General features: G+C 38.1%; 2 protein-coding genes across 7 annotated transcripts in view; both read right to left on the bottom strand.

Moving 5' to 3' along the window:
* RABGAP1L (RAB GTPase activating protein 1 like) overlaps window positions 1-20,035 on the bottom strand; it is a 422,358-nt gene that overhangs the window by 265,804 nt on the left and 136,519 nt on the right. The gene's annotated exons all lie outside the window — the stretch shown is intronic.
* On the bottom strand, window positions 4,054-18,886 carry GPR52 (G protein-coupled receptor 52). Its single transcript, XM_075936913.2, has one exon. It carries the CDS (start codon window positions 16,043-16,045, stop codon window positions 14,960-14,962), a length of 1,086 nt encoding a protein of 361 aa, XP_075793028.1. The 5' UTR covers window positions 16,046-18,886; the 3' UTR covers window positions 4,054-14,959.

Below are 20,035 nucleotides of genomic sequence, written 5' to 3' on the forward strand. Positions count from 1 at the left end.
CTTTGTACTTCGTCATGACACAGGAAATTATTCACCTGGAGACTATTTATGAAGCGACTGCTTGGACCTTCATTTGATCCACATATGAATCAAACAGATGAGGTGAGGAATGGAAAGGTTTAGTTCTATGCAGATAAAAAGCAAAACAAAAAGTGAAGAGACTGTTCTTCTGGAATTAAATGCATTTTAGGGAAGAACACTGGTAGATATTTAAGTGAAGTGTGTAAGATTCTAGTGAAGCTGGGAAACCACCTTAAATAAAAATGTAGGATGCAGCTGCAAGATTATTTTGTCTTTGGAAAAAGTTCTCTGCCATTACACCTGCAACTCTCACGCTCTCCTTATAGGTGTGATTTGCACAAGGAAAGCAGGTTTTTGATGCATAAGGGAGTAAGAACAGGTTGCCATAGGCTCTAACAGAGATCACAAAAGAGCTCCTAAAACAATATTAAGGTCCCACAAGGTAACCAGCTCTTTAACCGATGGGCAAAAATGAAAGACATCTCTGAAGACCCTCACTGCCATGAAAACAGTAACTTCCCATGGATGGGCATCGCTCTCAATTGCACCTTCAAAAGGTAGTTTCTGTTGGCCTGAATCCTAGTCTGACCGATTAGGACACCTCCTGCCACTCCTGTTCCTCCTATGCTGGGCCTCCTGACAGCCTTGAGGTTGGAATGGGTATGGGGAGGATGCAGAGTGAAGTGCCTCCTCTGTGTGGCAGGTGTGTGAATCCCCAAGGACTGTTGCATAGCTCTTGAGTCCTTGAGGCTGTGGAGCCTCTTATCCATTTTCTTTGAAAAAAGAGATGGACCTTCAAGTGGGACGACCTGAATTGTTTGTTGGACCTCACATGGGAGGTCTGACAGCTGGAGCCATGAAACCCATCTCATGGCAATGCCCTGGCCATTACTCTTGTGGCTGTACCAGGTAGAACCAGGGCGGCTTGAAAAGGCACCCTGGAGATCAACTTGTCCTCCTCCACCATGGCTGAACATATTCAGGATGGGATCCTAGGGCAGCAGCTCCATAAATCTAGTCCCAGCCAAAGTTGTGTTGTAGGAATACCTACTTACAATGGCCTGCTGCTTTGAGATACAGAGCTGCAGGCCTCTGGTGCAATAGACTTTTCAACCACAATGGTTGAGACACTTTGCTTCCTTATTTTTTGGGGAGGAATCCTGACAACCCTGACACTCTTTTTGGTTAGCAGCATCAATGACAAGTCAGTCCAAAGGACGGTGGATAAACGGGTGTTCATACCCACGTAATGGGGCAAAATAGCATCTTATTTTTTTTGGCTTGTTGGGTGGAGGGGCACAGATACTGTGGTAAAAGAAAAATTACTACAGTAATTGGCTCGGAAATCCATGTGGTTAGAAATTAAAGAGGGAAGCATTGAAAAATACAATTCACAGGAAATATTTTTTAAAACTGGAGAGCTCATTAACTGCAATAAAAAGAACAGAGTTTTTTTTTTATCTATTAGACTTCATGTTCCTGTATATCATTTCCAGGAATCCCTATATTGCCACCACTGTGAACAGATCAAACATTACACAGCCACAACTGAGCCAGAAATATCTTTGGACATGTATCTATTATTCTGGGAGGGGAAGCCCTCAGAGTAAACAAAAAATCATCACTGAAAATCTATCCATTATCACTCTAAATCTGTCTTGATTCCTCCAAGATATATTAAACCTTGAAAATGACAAAAATGCTGAATATATAAAATGTACCTGATAAGATAATATGAAGAAGTTAAAGAGAAGTACAGGCAGTCCCCGGGTTACATGGATCCGACTTACATCAGATCCCTACTTACAAACGGGGTGAGGCAACCCCGCACTAGTTGCTTCCGCCCAGCAGACCAGGGAGACGTGAAGCTAGCGCCCCCCCCCCCCCTCAGCAGACCAGGGAGACGCGGAGCGACTTTTCTCAGCAGACACCTCAGCTTGTGAATAAAGGACTGAGGGAAGTGAGGTGTGGGAGAATAAAACTGAGCTCTGGAGAAATGTTTGGCTAGAGTTTCCCCTACAATATGTACCAGTTCCGACTTACATACAAATTCAACTTAAGAACAAACCTACAGTCCCTATCTTGTACGTAACCCGGGGACTGCCTGTACTGCAATCTAAACCGTTCAACAACTGAAGGAAGAGTTGTTTAGTTCAAGATTAGTCCCTATTTCATTTTGGCTACGTCTAGACTTCAAGCCTCTTTTAAAAGAGGCTTTTTTGAAAGATACTTTCGAAAAAGCCTCTTTCGAAAAAGAGTGCCTAGATTACAACCAGTACTTTCGAAAAAGCAAGCCGCTTTTTTTAAAGACAGCACCCAGGCAGTCTAGATGCTCTCTTTTGAAAAAGCACAGTTTGCATTACATAGCACCTTCTTTCAAAAGAGCACTTTCGAAAAAAGGCGTTCTTCCTCATAAAACAAGGTTTTCCAAGGTAAAAAAAACTGCCGAGTTTTTTGATTTACTTCCAAAAGAACACGGCAGCAGTCTAGATGCAGGGGAAGTTTTTTTTTTGAAAAGAGGCCACTTTTTTCAAAAAAAAAAAAAAAAAAACCTGTAATCTAGACACACCCTTATTTCAATTCAGTAATTTCAGTAGGAAGATCTGCTTTCTAAATGTGTTAGGACTTTCCTTCCCTTTATATGGAGTGCCATCTTGATAAATGTCTATATAGGACATTAAGAACATATTTATACATTTCAAGATTGCACAAATAATTTGTACTTGGAATTCATTTGATTGAAATATGGAAAAGAACCAAAACAAAGGAACACCCTCAACTGCATTAACATGAACTACGAATTTGTACAATTTTCATACTCTGAAGGGTTTGCCCAGAGGAAGCCACTATTTGGGCCTGACTCCACCGAATTCTTTCAAATATAAAAACAGTTTGCTGCTATAAATTCAAGTGAGAGATTAAGAGCAGTCCAGTTATAGACTTGTTACTTCTACAACAAAACAGCTAGCAGGAAAATGAACAATGTAATTGGGTAATAAACATTCCAAGCTCTGTGGGTACTATACATCCTTTCATGGGTCAGAATGTATCTGCCTAGCCATTGAAAATATCTTTTGTCCATTTACAGCTCTAAACTTAGAAGTAAAACAATGAGAACTGACAGAAGCAAAGCTTGAAAAAAAACCCCACCAAATTAAATATAAACATGCAAATTAGATAATACTTAAAGAAGTTGCACATTTATAATAAAAAAATACTCCTGTAACTGGGTACCTGAAGAGGTTCACATCTGAGGTGTATGAGAATTCAAGATTATTATGTCCTGGACCTGGAACTATGTACCATGCAATTTCCCATATAATTTCCAACACATGGAACAGACTACCTCACTTTTTAAATGTCTCCTGAAAACTGACCTCTTCCACAATGCCCATGATAATTCATTCATTAGTTATTCATTACATGTCAGTAATAATCATCTCTATCTTCCATTTCAAATTAAAAGGGAACATGAATAAAAGGGTGAAAAGAAAAATAATTACAATCAAAACATGGGCATATCTTAACTAAGTAACTTTATATATTGGCGGATCACTGGATGAGGCTTGGCACTGCAGAGAGAAGCCAAATTTGCACTTGTCCTCAGAGCTGAAAAAAAAAAAAAATCACACTGACCTCATGTCATCCATAAAGGACTGTGGCATTCACTGTCCTGAAAACCTTCTCTCTACTCCCTGGCTGAAAAAGCTGCACTGTCCGGCTACGTCTACACTGGCCCCTTTTCCGAAAGGGGCATGCTAATTTGACAGGTTGTAATAGGGAAATCCGCGGGGGATTTAAATATCCCCAGCGGCATTTAAATAAAAATGTCCGACGCTTTTTTCCGGCTTTTAGAAAAGCCGGAAAAGAGCGTCTACACTGGCCCCGATCCTCCGGAAAAAAGCCCTTTTCCGGAGATCTCTTATTCCTACTTTGAAGGGCTTTTTTCCGGAGGATAGGGGCCAGTGTAGACGCTCTTTTCCGGTTTTTCTAAAAGCCGGAAAAAAGAGGCGGACATTTTTATTTAAATGCCGCGGGGGATATTTAAATCCCCCGCGGATTTCCCTATTACGACCTGTCAAATTAGCATGCCCCTTTCGGAAAAGGGGCCAATGTAGACGTAGCCTCCTTGTGTCCCACCTGTGCCAAAAACCACTTTTGGAGGGGAGTTGGAAGTTCTACAGAGCCCACAGGAATTAACTGTGAAAATGGTCAGCATTAATTCTTGCCTGTATTTTCTCATGGCTTTGTTGGAGAACAAAGTTATATTGTGTACAGCTTTTCTCCCTTCTCCCCTCAACACTCAAAAAGTCAGAGAACCTTAATCACAATTTGCAGAAGGATTTCTGCAGTGTCAGAGAAAAGGGAGGGTGGCCATGATGTTATTTAAAGCCCAACTTGCTTCCAACTATCAGACTAGCTACTGATTTGAGAGAACCTTTTACTCTTTTTGCTCTCATTTGAGGCTCATATCTGAAGGCATGAGCAGACTCTTAATTATCAAAAAGACATTGTTAATAGTTGGAAAGTATAGAATTTACAATGTAAATAAAATAATAAATCCAAATATTTTTCATTTAAGGAACCTTTTTGTCAACACCAAAAAAGAAATAAAAACATAATGCTTGTACTTTGGCCAAACACAGTTTATGATTATGCTCCCATTAATAAATGAAATGTTCCCAGAAATACTGCGTAAGAAAATCCAGTCTCAATACCAGGGGTGGATAAGATACCGCCCACCAAGCTACCGGATCCAGCCCTTGGACTCCCCCTGCTTAGACCCTAAGGCACACAGCAGCTGCTGATTTAAGCACACGGCTGCTCTATGTGCTTCTCAGCTCTGGAGGGGAGGGAAGGAGAGGCTTTGAGTCATCACCCTGCCTCCATCCCAATCCTCAGCTCCTATTGGCCAGAAACAACCAACCAATAGGAGCTGAGAGATAGCCCTGGAGGGATTGGGCAGCACAAGCCTCTCCTCCTCCCAGAGCTGAGCGCCAAATGGAGGGAGCAGCCTGCAGTTTAAAACTATCTGATGCTGCAGCAGGCAGGGAGCCCAGCCTGCTCTGGGGAAGAGGGGGTTCAGACCAGGAAACGCTAAGCACTTCCCAGCCAGAGCCTGCCTCTGGCACCTCAGCCTCTCCCACACCCCAACTCCCTCCCCCAGGTCACTATCCAAACCCTCTACGCACCCTGCCACGTCACAACTCCCTCCCAGATCCTATACCCCCTCCTACACCATTCTCCCAGGCCAGAATCCTCTCCTGCACCCAAACACGCTCCCAGATCCTGCACCCCAATCCACTGACCCAGGTCACAACTCCCTCCTTCACCCAAACTCTCTCTCAGACCTAACACCCCATCAACTGCAGCCCAGTCCTTTACCCCATGCACCCGTCTGTACCATCCTAGATCCCGCATCTTCTCCACAGAAAAGTGCAGTCCTTGACCAATGTCCAAAATCTTGGGGAGGCCCCCCTACCAAAAATTATTGGCCACCCTGCTCAATACTGATTTTGTTGCTTTTCTTTTCTTTCCTGAAGTCATTTAGTCGTTTAATGTATAATTTCTCATTTCAAATTCTAATGTTCAAAATAGGGATGTGAATGGTTACGCAAGGCATGCTGAGGACGGGGGAGAAGGGGTGCTCCAGCCTAGCCAGGCTGAAGTGGGCCACTCACCTACACACACACCCTTAATCAGTTCACTGGTTAAACATCCCTACTTTACAAAAGTAATAAGAAGGATCCAAAAGTGATAGTGATTTCTAAATGACGAATAATGTATTTCCACAAATAGTAACAGAGTCCAAGCCACCTTCCCATGAAACATCCATATTAGAAGAAGAAAGTGGTAATGGGATTTTTCACTTATCCCACTAATTGTATTGGGGCGGCAGGGATTGCAACCACCTCATCTCCCAAGGATAAGAAAAACTTCATTTATCTTCAGAAGGTTCCAGAATCTTCATGGAAGTTGGGTCTCCACAGCATCTTGGACCCCCATGCTGCTGGCAGTTCTCCTTGACAGCTTCAAAGGTGCCACATTGCTAGACATTTTGCAACTGCTATAGAAATTGGTTGACAATAACTTACGTATTGGGGGAAGTTAAGTTTCTGGTTCCTCCTCTTGTGCCTGAGGCCCTGCGCCTCTCTTTATACCCTGTCCCCAACAGGATCCCAGAGCACCCCCACCATGGCTCCCCACCCCAGTATGCTGGGTGACCAGACAGCGCAGCTGTAGCATCCTCAGCCCCAGAGTGCCAGGAACAGAGTCTGAGGGCCAAGCAGGTAGCACAACCTCAGCTGTAGCCGCCCTGAGCCCCTGTGGGAGCCAGCCACAGCCAGCCCGACCAGGGCAGAGCACTGGGAACTGCAGGAACGGGACTGGGTGTGGAATGTGAGTGGGGCCATGCCGGACTGTTTGTGGAGGCACAGCCTCCCCCTTTCTATGATACCTGCCACCCATGGCTATAGGGCCCATGAGACAGACATTTCCATTGTGGCTGGAAGCATGGATCCTTGAGTACTGCGAGGCCCTCAGAAATTAACTAGCTTAATAAAACCATACATTTTATTTGCTTGCCTACAACTTTAATGACAGGAAAAGAAGATAAAGTAATTTCACATTGGAGAACGTACTCGGAGGTACTGTAATATCTGATGTGTTGCCAGGCCATCTTGATGTACTGTTTTAATAACTATAACTTTTGTTTATATTTAAACTGTGTTCATCGTACAGAGAATACACTAGGGCAATATCTAATCATCACAATGATGTATTTCCTTCTATAGCCACTTTGTGATACTATGCAATTTGACAGGTAAACTTCTTTTAAAAGATATTCTAATTACATTTTGCTCAGTGTGAAAACTAAAAGTGATCATGGGAAATTCAATAGGGAAATACTAGTGGACATTAAAAATATTCACTGAAATAGACCAGCAAATACAATTTTAAAATGATCTTTAATAGATCCCATACAGCAAAAAAAAAAAAAAAATATATTAGATCCATAAGGGAAAAAACACTTTGTTCTGGGGTAGGGAATGGGGGAGAACATAGACTTGGTACAAAAACTAATAAGGGTATACAGCACAGTGTGTCATTCTTTCCACAGTACTGCCACAAAACAGCATTCTAGCTTTTTCAGCAAACATGGAAGATCTTCCAACAAGAAAACACATTTAAATGTGGCATTGTGTATCTTTCATTGTTTATGGTTTTCTCTGGAGAGAAAGGTTAGAGAGAGATTAAATTTGGTGATTCAAGAAAATAAGAAAGCACGTTTCTCTGGAAAAAGTCACTGTATAAATAATACTTTTACCATCATAAAATGGCTACTAAATTTTTTCCATTACCCAAGCCTTAAAGGCATGCAATTACACCTAAATAGAAACCATTCATATATCACATTCACATAGCTTCTTCCATAATAAATGTAAAACCAGATTTGAGGTACCAATACAAATACTCAGGAGAAATGGAATAGAAAACACCATGGCACAACATATGCAATCTATACACATTTGCACAAGGGGAATCTCAGGCTCAGACATAAATGTAAGCAAATTTTCTTTGCTTAACCTACAGTACAGGACATGTCCTCATTTCAACCTTTTCAGTCTCATTTTTTGCTTTAACAGCTAATTTTTTATTACTGTGGGTCATTTCCTAAAACCTTTCAGAAGATTCCAACATTCTGATGGCAAAGGGTGAGTTTATAATGTTTGTTTTATTTACCACATTGGTTTAATAACTTGGTCGCACACATTGATTTATTTGGTTAATATCTGTACTCATCTTTCTTACATTTTGTTTTAATTTCAAAAGGGTTTTAGGCACACGGTAGTGAGGAGGATGTCATTAACAGCATAGTTATGTGATTTACAATTTACAAAGAAATAGAAATTGCAACGATGGAATACGTTTATGAAGAAAAAAATCAGAGCACTCTCTCCTTTATCTGTTTTTCATACACACTGGGAGACTTCATGGAAAATTAGGATGTGTGACAAATTAGGCAGTTGCCTGACTGACATACTGAGAAGAACTATCTACCATACATCCAGCAAAAGGAGGTAAGCCACCTATGGATTCCTCAAACATAAGTTAAGGAAAATAAAAACATTTGTGCAAAACTTACAGACACTTCATCTTTGTTAGAAAACCCTTTTCAGAAGAGCAAACTTTAAAACAAAATTCTAGGTAGTCCTGCTTGCTTTACAGGCAAGATTCTAACCAATATTCTGGCACATGGGAGTAAGAGATACACTGCTTTTTAACTCTTGAGTTGGAAGGTTTAGCAACCAGCCTGATAGATTCCAAGCATGGTGGGTGAGGAAATATCTCCAGCCTCAGCTCCAGGACTCACAGATATTTGGTTAATATCTGTACTCATCTTTCTTACATTTTGTTTTAATTTCAAAAGGGTTTTAGGCACACAGTAGTGAGGAGCCTGTCATGCCATGGTGGGTGAGGAAATGCCTTATTTCCATCCAAAATTCAGAATAATCACCCCTTCCCTCTCCACCAGCTCCATGTGCACAGAGCCTCTGACTGGGCCGGGCTGATTAATAACCTGTGAAGATATGCTGCCATGCAGCTTAGAGGGTACACTGCCTAGGACTGCAGTAAATTCGTGTAACTGTTATAGGAAAGAAATAGCGGGCACCAAAAAGAAGGAAACAATGTGATCTCCTGTTGAGCAGAGGGGCCTGGCTGTGTTCAGAAGGCATTCTAACCTAACCCACCTCCAACTGCCCTGCAGCCGAGGGTGAAAAGAATCTTCCCTATAGCTGTTATCTCCAAAGATCGAGAAGGGGACGGGGAGGTAAGTATCACAGATTCTGCTCCTTGGACAAGAAAGGCCACCTGATATATATTCTGCTGCAGCATTTATAAGGTGAAACACCATCTCAGAATTCTAACTGCGAGGTCACAGAGTTCTAGTCAGCTCTCCAAACATGGCCAGGTTTTGCCCTTACATGGCTCAAGACTGGCTACATATGCAAAATAACTTTTTTTTCCTCCACGGCTAATCATTTGCACTTTATTTGCAGAAGTGAAGTAGTCTCTAGGTCTGTAAACTATCAGATACACCTATTGTGCAGCAGTAAAAATTTGTTAAAATAAAACATTTGTTCAACTTTAAGACATGTCTGTGATTTACTCAGTAATTCTAGACTCTTATTACCTTATTAAAAATACCCACAGCTAGTCACCAGGATGTAGGGAGTCAATTAAATGCCTTTTACCAGTTAATAAGTAATTCCTCATACAAAACATTAACTTTGCCAGCATTTGCTTTTCCCCACCTTGTCACTGCTGCAGTGGAATTCTGAATGCATTTTAGGAAAGTGTCTTCCCAGAAAACAAACATATCTTCAATTTGATCTCTCTTTTTAAATAGTCTCTTTCTAATCTCAAGAAAACAACTGACCACCTGGATCATGTGGCCTTTAGAAGAGAAATTATGCAGCTTTCTGGATTCCATAAACTTCAGCAGTCACATATTGGACTTTTTGACTCAGCTGAAGGTCAGAGGGGAAGAATGTGCAAATAAGTAGCATGGACATATGGAGCTGCTATGGGTGACATAGGTGGGACAAGCCAAGGAACAGAGTTAAAATGAATTTTTTAATTTATTTCTTGGCTGTCTATAACTGATCCATTCCCTGCATATCTGGGATATGCTGAACAGGCTCAGGGAATCCCCTATTTTTATGTAAAATAATTTGGATGGGTGGGTCCAGGTCTGCTTCTGAGACTGAGGTAGGATTAGGCAGCCATAAAAAGCTGAAATCAGCTAGAAAAAAATTATCTGGAATAAAAGAAGCTATTGCAGCTGTGAGACCCTTGGGGATCACAGAGCATATGCAGACTACTCACCCATGGAAATAATTATAAAGGGATGGATAAGCATCATAATCAAAACTCCAAAGCTCAAATGCAGAATTCACATTGCTGGCACATTTTGCATACTAAAATGATGGCAAATGGAAGGCAAAGTAGTAGTAAATCCTAAACAAAATCTTATTTTGATCCTAATCCTGAAAACCCTATATAGCTGTCCCATGGATCAGGCACTTTTTCAGTTACAATGACACAAAAATAGATTTAGAGAAAATAAAAAAAAACAATATTAGCATTTTGAGCCAAAGTAGTGAGTTATGAGGTTTGTTAAGTTGTTTAATATCACCACAAAGAACTAGAGGCAACCTATTAAGGAAAAGAGGTTAATTTGTGATTGTTACATCTTTATATTACAACTAAAACTGCCAGACAGGTTTTTTTTCCTATTAATTTACATTGTACATTCAGGATTTGTCTATCATGTTTTATTTAGCAAACTTTGCAGATGACACAAGACATAGCTTGTTTATCGTATCAAAAATACCAAACAAGTAACATCTTTTCAATTTAGAGGAAGAGATTTTTACTCAAACTGCTTTCTTGTTTGTTTTTCTTAACACCCATTGAACTCAAACACCTAACAAAGAGTTGGAAGAAAATCTCTTCTGCTACACATTCACCCCTCACTTTCAAGTAGGTGCTGTAAAATCTCCTCATTCACATCTTCGGGTCCCCAAAATGTAGTCTGATATATGAAAGGTTAAGAAAAACCCGAATATTCACTTATTGTAGAAATCAAAACACTTTTTTGCTATCTTTATACTACACTGTCCGTAAATAAGAACAGGAGGCACAAGTCCTATTTTCCCCCCTCTTCACATCACCTTTAAGACTTGAACCACTGTGATGTATATAAAAACCAGTAACTTGAGACTTTGGTGACAGGTACTCTAGTTTTCTCTCTGCTTAAAAACTTCACTTCTTTCATTAGAGACTGGCATGCTGTCACTTCACCTTACCACGGGCAACTTTCACTACAAACTGAATTATGAGTAGTGGGCACAGAGTGGTCTTAGGCCAACAAACAGGTACCAATTCTCCACAAAAGTCAAAGAATCACCCTATACAGTTTTGCAAAACCAGAAAAAGCCTGAAGACCTCAGCTTGATTTCATACATTATAGAAGAGTTGGGGATATCGAGAAAGTATCCATTGGGTAAAATTTTCAAAAGGAACTTAATCCCATTTTCAATAAATCATTGGTTTAATCCTTTTTTGCAATTATATTTTAGTTATTTTCCTAAAAGAAAGGCTTGTTCTCACTGGTTAATACAACCATTCAAACATATTGATTTGCAAGTAAATATAACCTTTACAGTAAACTTGATACTTTTTTGCAAACAGAATACCCTGCATTTATACACATTTATTTAAACGATTATATAGTTTAACATACAATTATTCATATTCTTACTTTTTACTTTTTTAGAAAATGGTTAATGGTGCTTTTTCATTTTCCAGATGATTAATATTGTTATTCAATAAATGTATTACATTGGGTTACATTAGGATGGCAACTGGAATTAATTAAAAAATGATCAAGAAAACCATTACAAAATGTATAATAATAAAAAAAACTATCTTAATGTGACGGACACATCAGTTTATCAACTGGTTTTGCATTTAAGATTAACCGATTTATTGAACGAAGGAAATATTAATTGTAGTTAGTAAACTGACAGATTGGAGATCAGGCCTATGATGACCAGGACATTAAAAAAAAGTATCTAGTGGCTTAACACCATTAGTACAGGTTGAACCTTTCTAACCCAGCACTCTTAGGACCTGACAAGTGCCAAACTACAAGAGGTCAATATTGTAGCAAGTAGTTCTCTATTTTTATTTCACCAAGGAAAATAAATGGAACAGTGCTTGCAATGCTGCTTAATAGAGTATGAATGTACTGATATACACTATATAAGCCTATATCTAGCCAAGGCTTATCAGCTCCCTTCATAATAAAAGTTTTAGTGTTATTACACAATTTTAAAGTATTGGCACAAAGCAGTAAGTAGATAAAGCATAAAAATGATAAAGCACTTCTACTGCTTGCTGGTCTCTTTAGGGGTAATTTAAAGCTAAAAGCATAGAACGCTGAGATCCAGAACTGGTAGCCATAAACAAACTTTACAGAACCACAAAAAACTTGACCACACCCACGATAAGTGGACTTCTGGCTAACTAAAATCATGCCGGACCACAGATATTGCCATGCCAGACCGTGCCAGATTAGAGAGGTTCAACCTGTAGGCATATTTAAGCACCTTAACACCTTTGAAAATCTGGCCCTACGTCCTTCAAATAGATCTAATTCTCTCTAATACCTAGTTTATATTCACAGATTGAATGAAAACATGCTTTCCTGCTTTTTCAATTCCTGGTTGGTTTCTCAATTTTGAATGAATTCATCCAAATTAAGAAAATATTTTCTCTTAACCTGCTAGCTAAACTGAAGACAAAAGTAATTAAGGAAAAAGCTTTTCTGCTCAGCAGAAACTGAAAGTAAATATAAATGCTAGCACTCACTTCAATGCACAGATTAAAAATAATTTAGATACTTAATATGGTATTATGACATTTATAAAGCTTAAATTGACTGCAAAGGTTAGAGATGATTCTCTGTATCATTATAAAAGCAGAAACCATTAACACATTAACATTTGAGGCCTCATTAAAGCAACATTTGTCTTTTATTTATTTAAATTATTTTCATATATTATAGTAAATTTAGGTCTTAACACAGGCCATTTTAAAGGGTTTATTTTTAAAAAAGAAAAATGTAATTTAAATAAACTCTTATTTTGATTTCTTTTTTAAAAGATTTCTATCCACCCTGGAATCTAAATCTTGCTCTCTTTCAATGAGACATGGGCACCAAAATGCTTAAAACTCTTTTTAAAATGAAACTAAATCACTGAAGCACATTTAGAAATTCCACCCATTGTCTTCAGAAGAGAAGGAATAGATTCAACTGTCTGGAAAGGAACAAATTTGAGATATATGGGGTTAAGACAAAGGTAGCAAGGAATTCTTCACAATTTTTATGTGGAGTATCAATCGGGGGTAATAAGCATAGCTAGAGAGTTTCAAGTAGCACTAAAAACTTCCTCAGCAATACACTGTATTAGAATCAATGACCGACACAAAGTGTAAGAAAAGGAAAAAAAGCACACAATATGAATTAAAGATTTTTTTTTTTTAATTCTAATTCCTTAGGTGTTACCCATTTGGACTTTCAAAGAAAACAGAAAAACATCAGGGAACTAAAGCCAAGACTTGTTTGGATATATATAGTACTAATTTATTATTTTTATTTTTTCTTACCTTTCTTACAGTTTATAAAATGTACAGGGGTTCAGAGCCACCTCAATAAAATAATGCGCATATTTTTATTTTTAAAGGGATTACTGTAGTCAAAACACTGGTGTGCAAAAAGGGTTGACTTCCATTATGAAAAGTCATAGGCACAATTTCATTATATGCATTTTGGTAAAACAAGAAACTATAGTGCAGCAAGAATTAGGCCTTTATTTAAAAAAAAAAAAAAAAAAAAACCACCATCTGAGAAAATGATACCTTCGGTCAAAATAATATTTTAAATATTTCACTACCTGCCATACTAAATCTGAACCCCAGGCAATTTATTACATATGTAGTGCCCTTGCGAAATATTTTATATAAGCAGTGAACCTGAAAGGCAGTTCATTACAAAAGGCAACACTGAGGCTCTTATCTATATTTTATACTTAATTATCTCCCCACTGCCTCCTCTAATAAATATCTATATAACAACTGCACAAAAGTATTTCTCTTAGAGCAAGTAATTATTATTTAAAATCCCGTAGACTTAAAATTAACCTACTCCATGTGCTATGAAAACATTAGGCACAGATCACATACTTTACATTTTCTTTTTAAAAAAATACAATTATGTGCAAGCTAGGTTCACACAAAGGATTGGCAGCTACAACAGTAAGCTATTCAGAGCCCACAGAAAAGTTCTTTTCCATTAAAAATTGTTTTAAAATTCATTGAGCAGTGATCTCACACTGCTGTGTGTGGTTATCATATCTGCAACAGGATTATTTGTTCAACTGTTAAAGGAAAAGCTTTAGTACATTCTAAAGGACACCACATCAATACTGTGTGCTAATTCAGCAGGATCCAGAGAACAGAAGTTTTAAAAACTCATCAGAATATAGAGAGTGCAACCATCCAACTAGTAAAAACAGACACTGTTTTCTGAAGGAAGGAGTTAGTTGAAATTAAGTTTATCTGATAGGGTCCTTCATTAACTGTGTCATATCTGAATAATAGAACCCATAGTGCATGGCATAAAAAATGGAAATGGGGTTGGAAGGAGGCTTTGTGGAAGCTGCACCAGAAATGCAAAAAAACAAACTAATTTTATCCAAAAATTGTACCCAGTTTCTTTAATTTGTGTGGAGTTTATTTTTTGGGGAGGCAAGAAATATTTAGCAGAGATTTGTACAAAAGAAATAGTACAAGACACAAGCAAAGACTATGTGCAGCTGACTGTTAAGTTGCAACATTTAGTATGCATCCTCTACAGATATTGTTTATAGACAGCCACTCATGTTTTAAAAAGTGTATTTTAATACTAGAGGCTACTGTATATCCTGCCACATATATAATATATGACAATTTCTCTACAAGGAAAAAAATTTAATAAGTCACTAATTTATCCTAAGGGGAGGGGGCCTGCTGTGAAGTGCCAGTTATTTCATGCCTTGTGGAAGATATGAGATATTGATTTATTTCATCTGTTCAATTTCTGTCATACCACCCCTCAATTTAAAGATCCATATTCACAATAATTTGTGTACCCTTGCAGTGCCCTTTAATAGCAACCTTTTCCTTTATTACAAATCATTTTCAAACCCACATCTCATGTCGTAGAAACTATTCAAGTAAATATTTCTGTTGTGGCAAATTTCCAGATGTCTCAAATGCTATCCAAACCCAAGGTCAGACTGCATTTCCTTAGTTGTCCCAGTTTTCTTTAAATGGAGCAGGAATTAGCCCGTTTTCTAGGTTTGGGGTCCCGTACATCCTTGTCTTTTAAACACATACAAGATGAACATATTGTCTCCGACAGCCTCCGGAGTCCCAGCCTGAAAACACTGTTGGAGAGGCTATATATCACACAGTTGCAGAAACTATTGCTTATAGCAAGCCACGTTGTTAAGAAGGAAAGTGCTGGATTTTCCAGCACCCTCGAGCTCTCCAGAAGAAAGTATATGATATAGGGGAGCCAAAGCACATAAAATACACTGGTTATCCGAAATAAAACCATGGCATAGCGGCGGTCGGGGCTGTGCCCAGTCTCTCCAGCAGCATCCACTTCATGGCTAGGAAAACGAGCTCTCCGGTCATTTATCTCTTTGGTGTGCTGCCGGCAAATTTTGAAGATGTGGAAATATGTGAAACAGATTACCAGGGCAGCTGGAGCATATAATAAGCAAACAATAAAGCCAGTAAAATAGGCATTGGTGAGCCAGGAGGTAGCACACCATTCAAAAATATCGCCATGGTAACCAGGTTTTCCCCAACCAAAAAAGGAAGGCAAGAAGACCAGACTAGAGTATATCCAGATCAAAATTATACAGATTCTCAAGCGACAAGGTGTGACCAGTTGATTATAGGAAAGTGGTTTTGTTATAGCAAGATAGCGGTCAACGCTGATGCAAGCAAGGCATGCCATGGAGACACTCTTCAGCACAGAGATGATGTATCCAAAAACCTGACAAGTCAAAGACTCATGGACACCTGTAGAGTAGTGAAGCAATGATAATGTAGGAACCAGGCAGCTAACTCCAACAAAAAGATCGGCATAGGCCATGGTTTGAATAAAATAGCTGGTGGTATAATGGTGTAAGAGGGGAGCACAGTGAAAAACAAATATTACAGTCAAATTACCAGCAATAATTAAAAATGTTAGCAAAACAATGACGGCTGTCTCGAGGATGCAGATGTCGACTGCATTGTAGTGGCCAAATCCTAGCGGGCAGGAGAGATGCTCAGACAAATTCACAAGGTTACTGCTCATGTTCAGAGTCCTCCATTCAATCCATCTGGAGTAGTTCATGGTTTGGGGTTAGGGAACACTGCAATCAGAATTACAGTGAGCAGGTGACCTGCCCAACATCAGATAAACTCTGCTTCAGCGTCTCATGATCTCTCTTGGTAGACACTGCCAGCACCTCTATCAGGGAGGTTACAGTCTCATAGCTGTTGTCTCTTCAGCGTCAGGGCAAAACTCTGACACACCTTAGCTTTGAGGAAAGCAAAAAAAGCCAGAAAGAAGAAAAAAAGGCAACTGACCAGTTTCCTCCAGTGCTCTTGATCCATCTTTATCAAACACAAGGCACTTCTAAAGAAAACAGGTTCTTTTTACTGTATTTGTGGAAGATGAAAATTAAAAATAAAATAAAAAGAAAAGGAACAGGAAAAAGTCAACTGCTTCCAAAAATTCTGTGGATTTTTTTTCTTTTTCCTGAGAAAGGCTATTTCTTTGGAATTAGCTAGAAATATACAAATAATAAAAAGGGGGGAAAGTCTTAATATAACACAAGTCTCCTGAATCAGGAATCATTAGAAACAAATTAATGTTTTAAGTTCATTTAAATAATTAAACCACAGATTGTCTGGAAAACTGAAGAAAAGTTCATTGTTTCATTCTGTGTCTTTGGGCTCTGTTCAGGAGATTTTTGCTTCATCTATTCTATTCATTAGAGATGTAAGGAAAACATTTCTGTCAAGGTTAATGCCACTAGACGCACCACAGTTTGTGTATGAATAATGAATTTTATTTGGAGGGAGAAGGGTATGGGGAGAGCCAGGTTTGTCCTCTAACTCCCAGGAAGGAAAACATACATCTACCTATACAATGAGGAAGATTGTGAGTAATCACTTAAAAATAAAAAAAAAATAAATAAATTTTGGAGTTTGTCAGTATTAAAAACTCTTAAACATTTATGGTCCACTATAACTATCAATGTCAGCAGAACAATCCAAGGTCCTCACAGACAAAATACATCCTTCTTGCATTTAATTGCAGCAGTGATAATCAAAAATTATTTTCTTCAGGAATAATGACATATCTGCTACAGTGGATCAGTACTGTGAAGTTCATAGCTATATCCACGATATTTCTCACCTCTGTAGCAACACCTGAATCTTTTCATAAGCTCCATACAAGAACAAAAACTTCCCTCTGCATTCTGCTGTGAAGCTAATGAAATGCTGATCTGACTAGAAAAGCTGCCATTGTTTACTCCATTATTCTGTCACTCAGTTTCATCTTCTAGGCTGCCATAGACTTTGTTTTTATTACATGATTAGCATGATAAATCACTGCTTCAAAAACAGATCTTCTAATAGCTGGACATTACCTGTTAATTGTATTTGCAGATATGGAGCAGCCAAACGTTAAAAGAAAGCCTCTTCTGCATTCATTTTTGAGTAAATGCTTGATTAGTGCAAGGACCATTTGCTAGGTTACTGTACACAGTCTTGTTTTTAAAAGCCCCCACAAATACTAAAAATATCTTTAATTGTAGAATTCCTGAGATTAGGAACAGGCAGACAAGAATGAAGCAATCCAAATAAAAAGATTTCCAAGGTCATTCAGATATTATATTAGCATTCGCTTTAAGTCCCATTAAAAGTACTGACATCTCACTGATGCTTTTGATAGTCTTCACTGTGCCTTCTGAAGGAATTTCATTCTGTAGAAAAGCAGCATTTCCTCCACTTCTGATGCAGTAGTTTGATAAAAAGCATTCTTCTGAAGTTAATTTTCCGTGGTGCACCATCATGCTGTACAGAAGGCTCTTTTTGATTCCATGCATCCCCAAAACACTTGTCAGTTATCCATTCCCTCTGCCTAAAAAGTAATCTGTTACAAAATAACTACTTTTTAAAAAAATTCTCTTGCTACAGCAATAAGCCAATGTTTCTCTCCTCTGTTCATTCTTATCAGCTGCTACGGTGAACAGCTTGATAAAGAAGTCCTATTTACTGTGAGGCAGTTACAAGGATGCTGTCACTTTTTCTCACATTCTCTCTTGAAATTATTGCTTGCACCTGAGTCTGCTCCTCCTCTTTATCCTTAGCTGATGCAGAAGAACTCACCATCAGAAAGGTGACTCGGTCCTTCTGCCCCAATCAACAGCACAGCCAATGGCTAAAGCAGCTGAAATTGTCACTAGGTAACAGTTGCCAGGCACAATGCAGGCTTATACAGCAAGCTGCAAATAAGAATGACAAATGAAGACAATGGAACTGACCATTCCCTATATTAATGGTATTTGGAAACTTCTGAAAGAGGCTTCCCCTCTAATACTTCCACAGGGTTATATCCTGAAGATTAGCAAAACATGAAATTATTCATAGTTGTACCTTTGCACACCACATAGAAACTACCATAATATTACTACAACCACCACCAGCTAAAGCTAGTCAGCAGTAATTTAATCCTTATTGGCAGAAAAGGCCTATTAATTATTAAACAAATAAGTGCTAACCTTCATAAAGTCAAACTGATTATTTTAAAATAAAAAACATGCAGTTCAATTTTGATCTGTAAAAGTATAAAGTCAACTTCTACTGTCTTATCAAATCAAATTGCTGATGTGTTTAAACAAGATAACTGTAGACAGTTTCTCGTAACTATAAAATCATAAAAAGTACACTGAAGCAATGTTTAAGATCCAAAAAAAAGACAAAAATACAAAGACATTTAAAATTAAGGCTGAAACCACCTGAATACCTCACGCTAATATGACTACATATGCAGAGATCTCAGCACAGTATATTAATGTATACATAGATGCATGATATATTGTAATACCTAAATACAATGTTGAACAAGTTATTCTCACAGTATTTGTTGGGAATTAATCTAATACCTATCGCTTCTAAATGTTTAAGTGATTTATCATTAAGCAATTATTTGTTTTAGTTCAATATAAAAATAAGGGGAATTACAGATAGATTTTAAAGGGGAAAATGAAAATAAGTCCCTAAAATAATTCAAAATCACTATTTGTATATATAGGAAATTATTTAAAAAATATTTTTGTAAGAACAATTTTCTTTCAGTAGGTAAGTCTGAGACAATGTAAAAGATCAAATCTATTTAAAGTTTTTTTTAATTCAATTAACTTATTTGTGTAATATCAATACATATTCATATTATTACTTTTTTGGTTATGGATCTGTTAAATATATATGTTTTGTGATTCCATGATTTAAAGTGAGTACAAAGTATAATGATTGCCTGCACACTAGACACATTTTTAACACAAAATTGAAACATTCAGTATATTTAGAAAATACCCAGTCATACACTAATATGTATTTTGGGCTAATGGCCAGCAAAATACATTGGCCACCAGGTTTTGTTTTAGAGACTGAATAAAATAAAATAAGTAAAATGTCTAATTATTCATTCTTGTAGTTCTGCTACATAAAATCACAGATCAAATTTGGCAAAAGTTGCTCCTAGGGTAACACCTCGTATTTTATATTTAGCCTGGAGCAAATTTTCAAGGCTGAATGTCAAATCTCTAGAAATCAAAACTGTATACTGAACTGAAGCAACATAACTGCATCACTACGAATATACTGGTAGTAATTTGGCAGTGACACTCAAGTCAATTCCTCAAGTCAAAGGATATAAGAAAAAATAAACAACATTTTCACCTTATTACATTCATATATACTATATATTTTAGAAATGTGCATGTGTCTGTCCATCTGCGAGTCTATTTATTCAAGAACTCCTCCTAAATAGTAAGAGCTAGGACCAACAAATTCGGTAGGCAGCTTCCTCTGATTATACCTTAAAGTAAGGTAAGGGTTTGGTTGTGCCAGGATAATGAGATCTGCCTGAAATGTGATTGTTTATCATCAAATGGAGGGGGGGGGGGTCTGGTAGGAGGGACAGTTATACTGCAGAATGACCACAGGGAGCAGCAAGGGGACAAGGACAGCTATAACCCCACTACCCCCCCCACAGGGGCCAGCAGGGGGACAAGGGTAGAGAAAGGGACAGGTATCTATTATATATTTC

Source organism: Pelodiscus sinensis, chromosome 9 (genome assembly GCF_052426305.1).
Source record: "Pelodiscus sinensis isolate ZL-2025 chromosome 9, ASM5242630v1, whole genome shotgun sequence".
Classification (NCBI taxonomy): domain Eukaryota; kingdom Metazoa; phylum Chordata; order Testudines; family Trionychidae; genus Pelodiscus; species Pelodiscus sinensis.

Bases quoted from the DNA above. Each gene is read 5' to 3' on its own strand.
- GPR52 (XM_075936913.2), bottom strand. From the start codon at position 16,045: ATGAACTACTCCAGATGGATTGAATGGAGGACTCTGAACATGAGCAGT.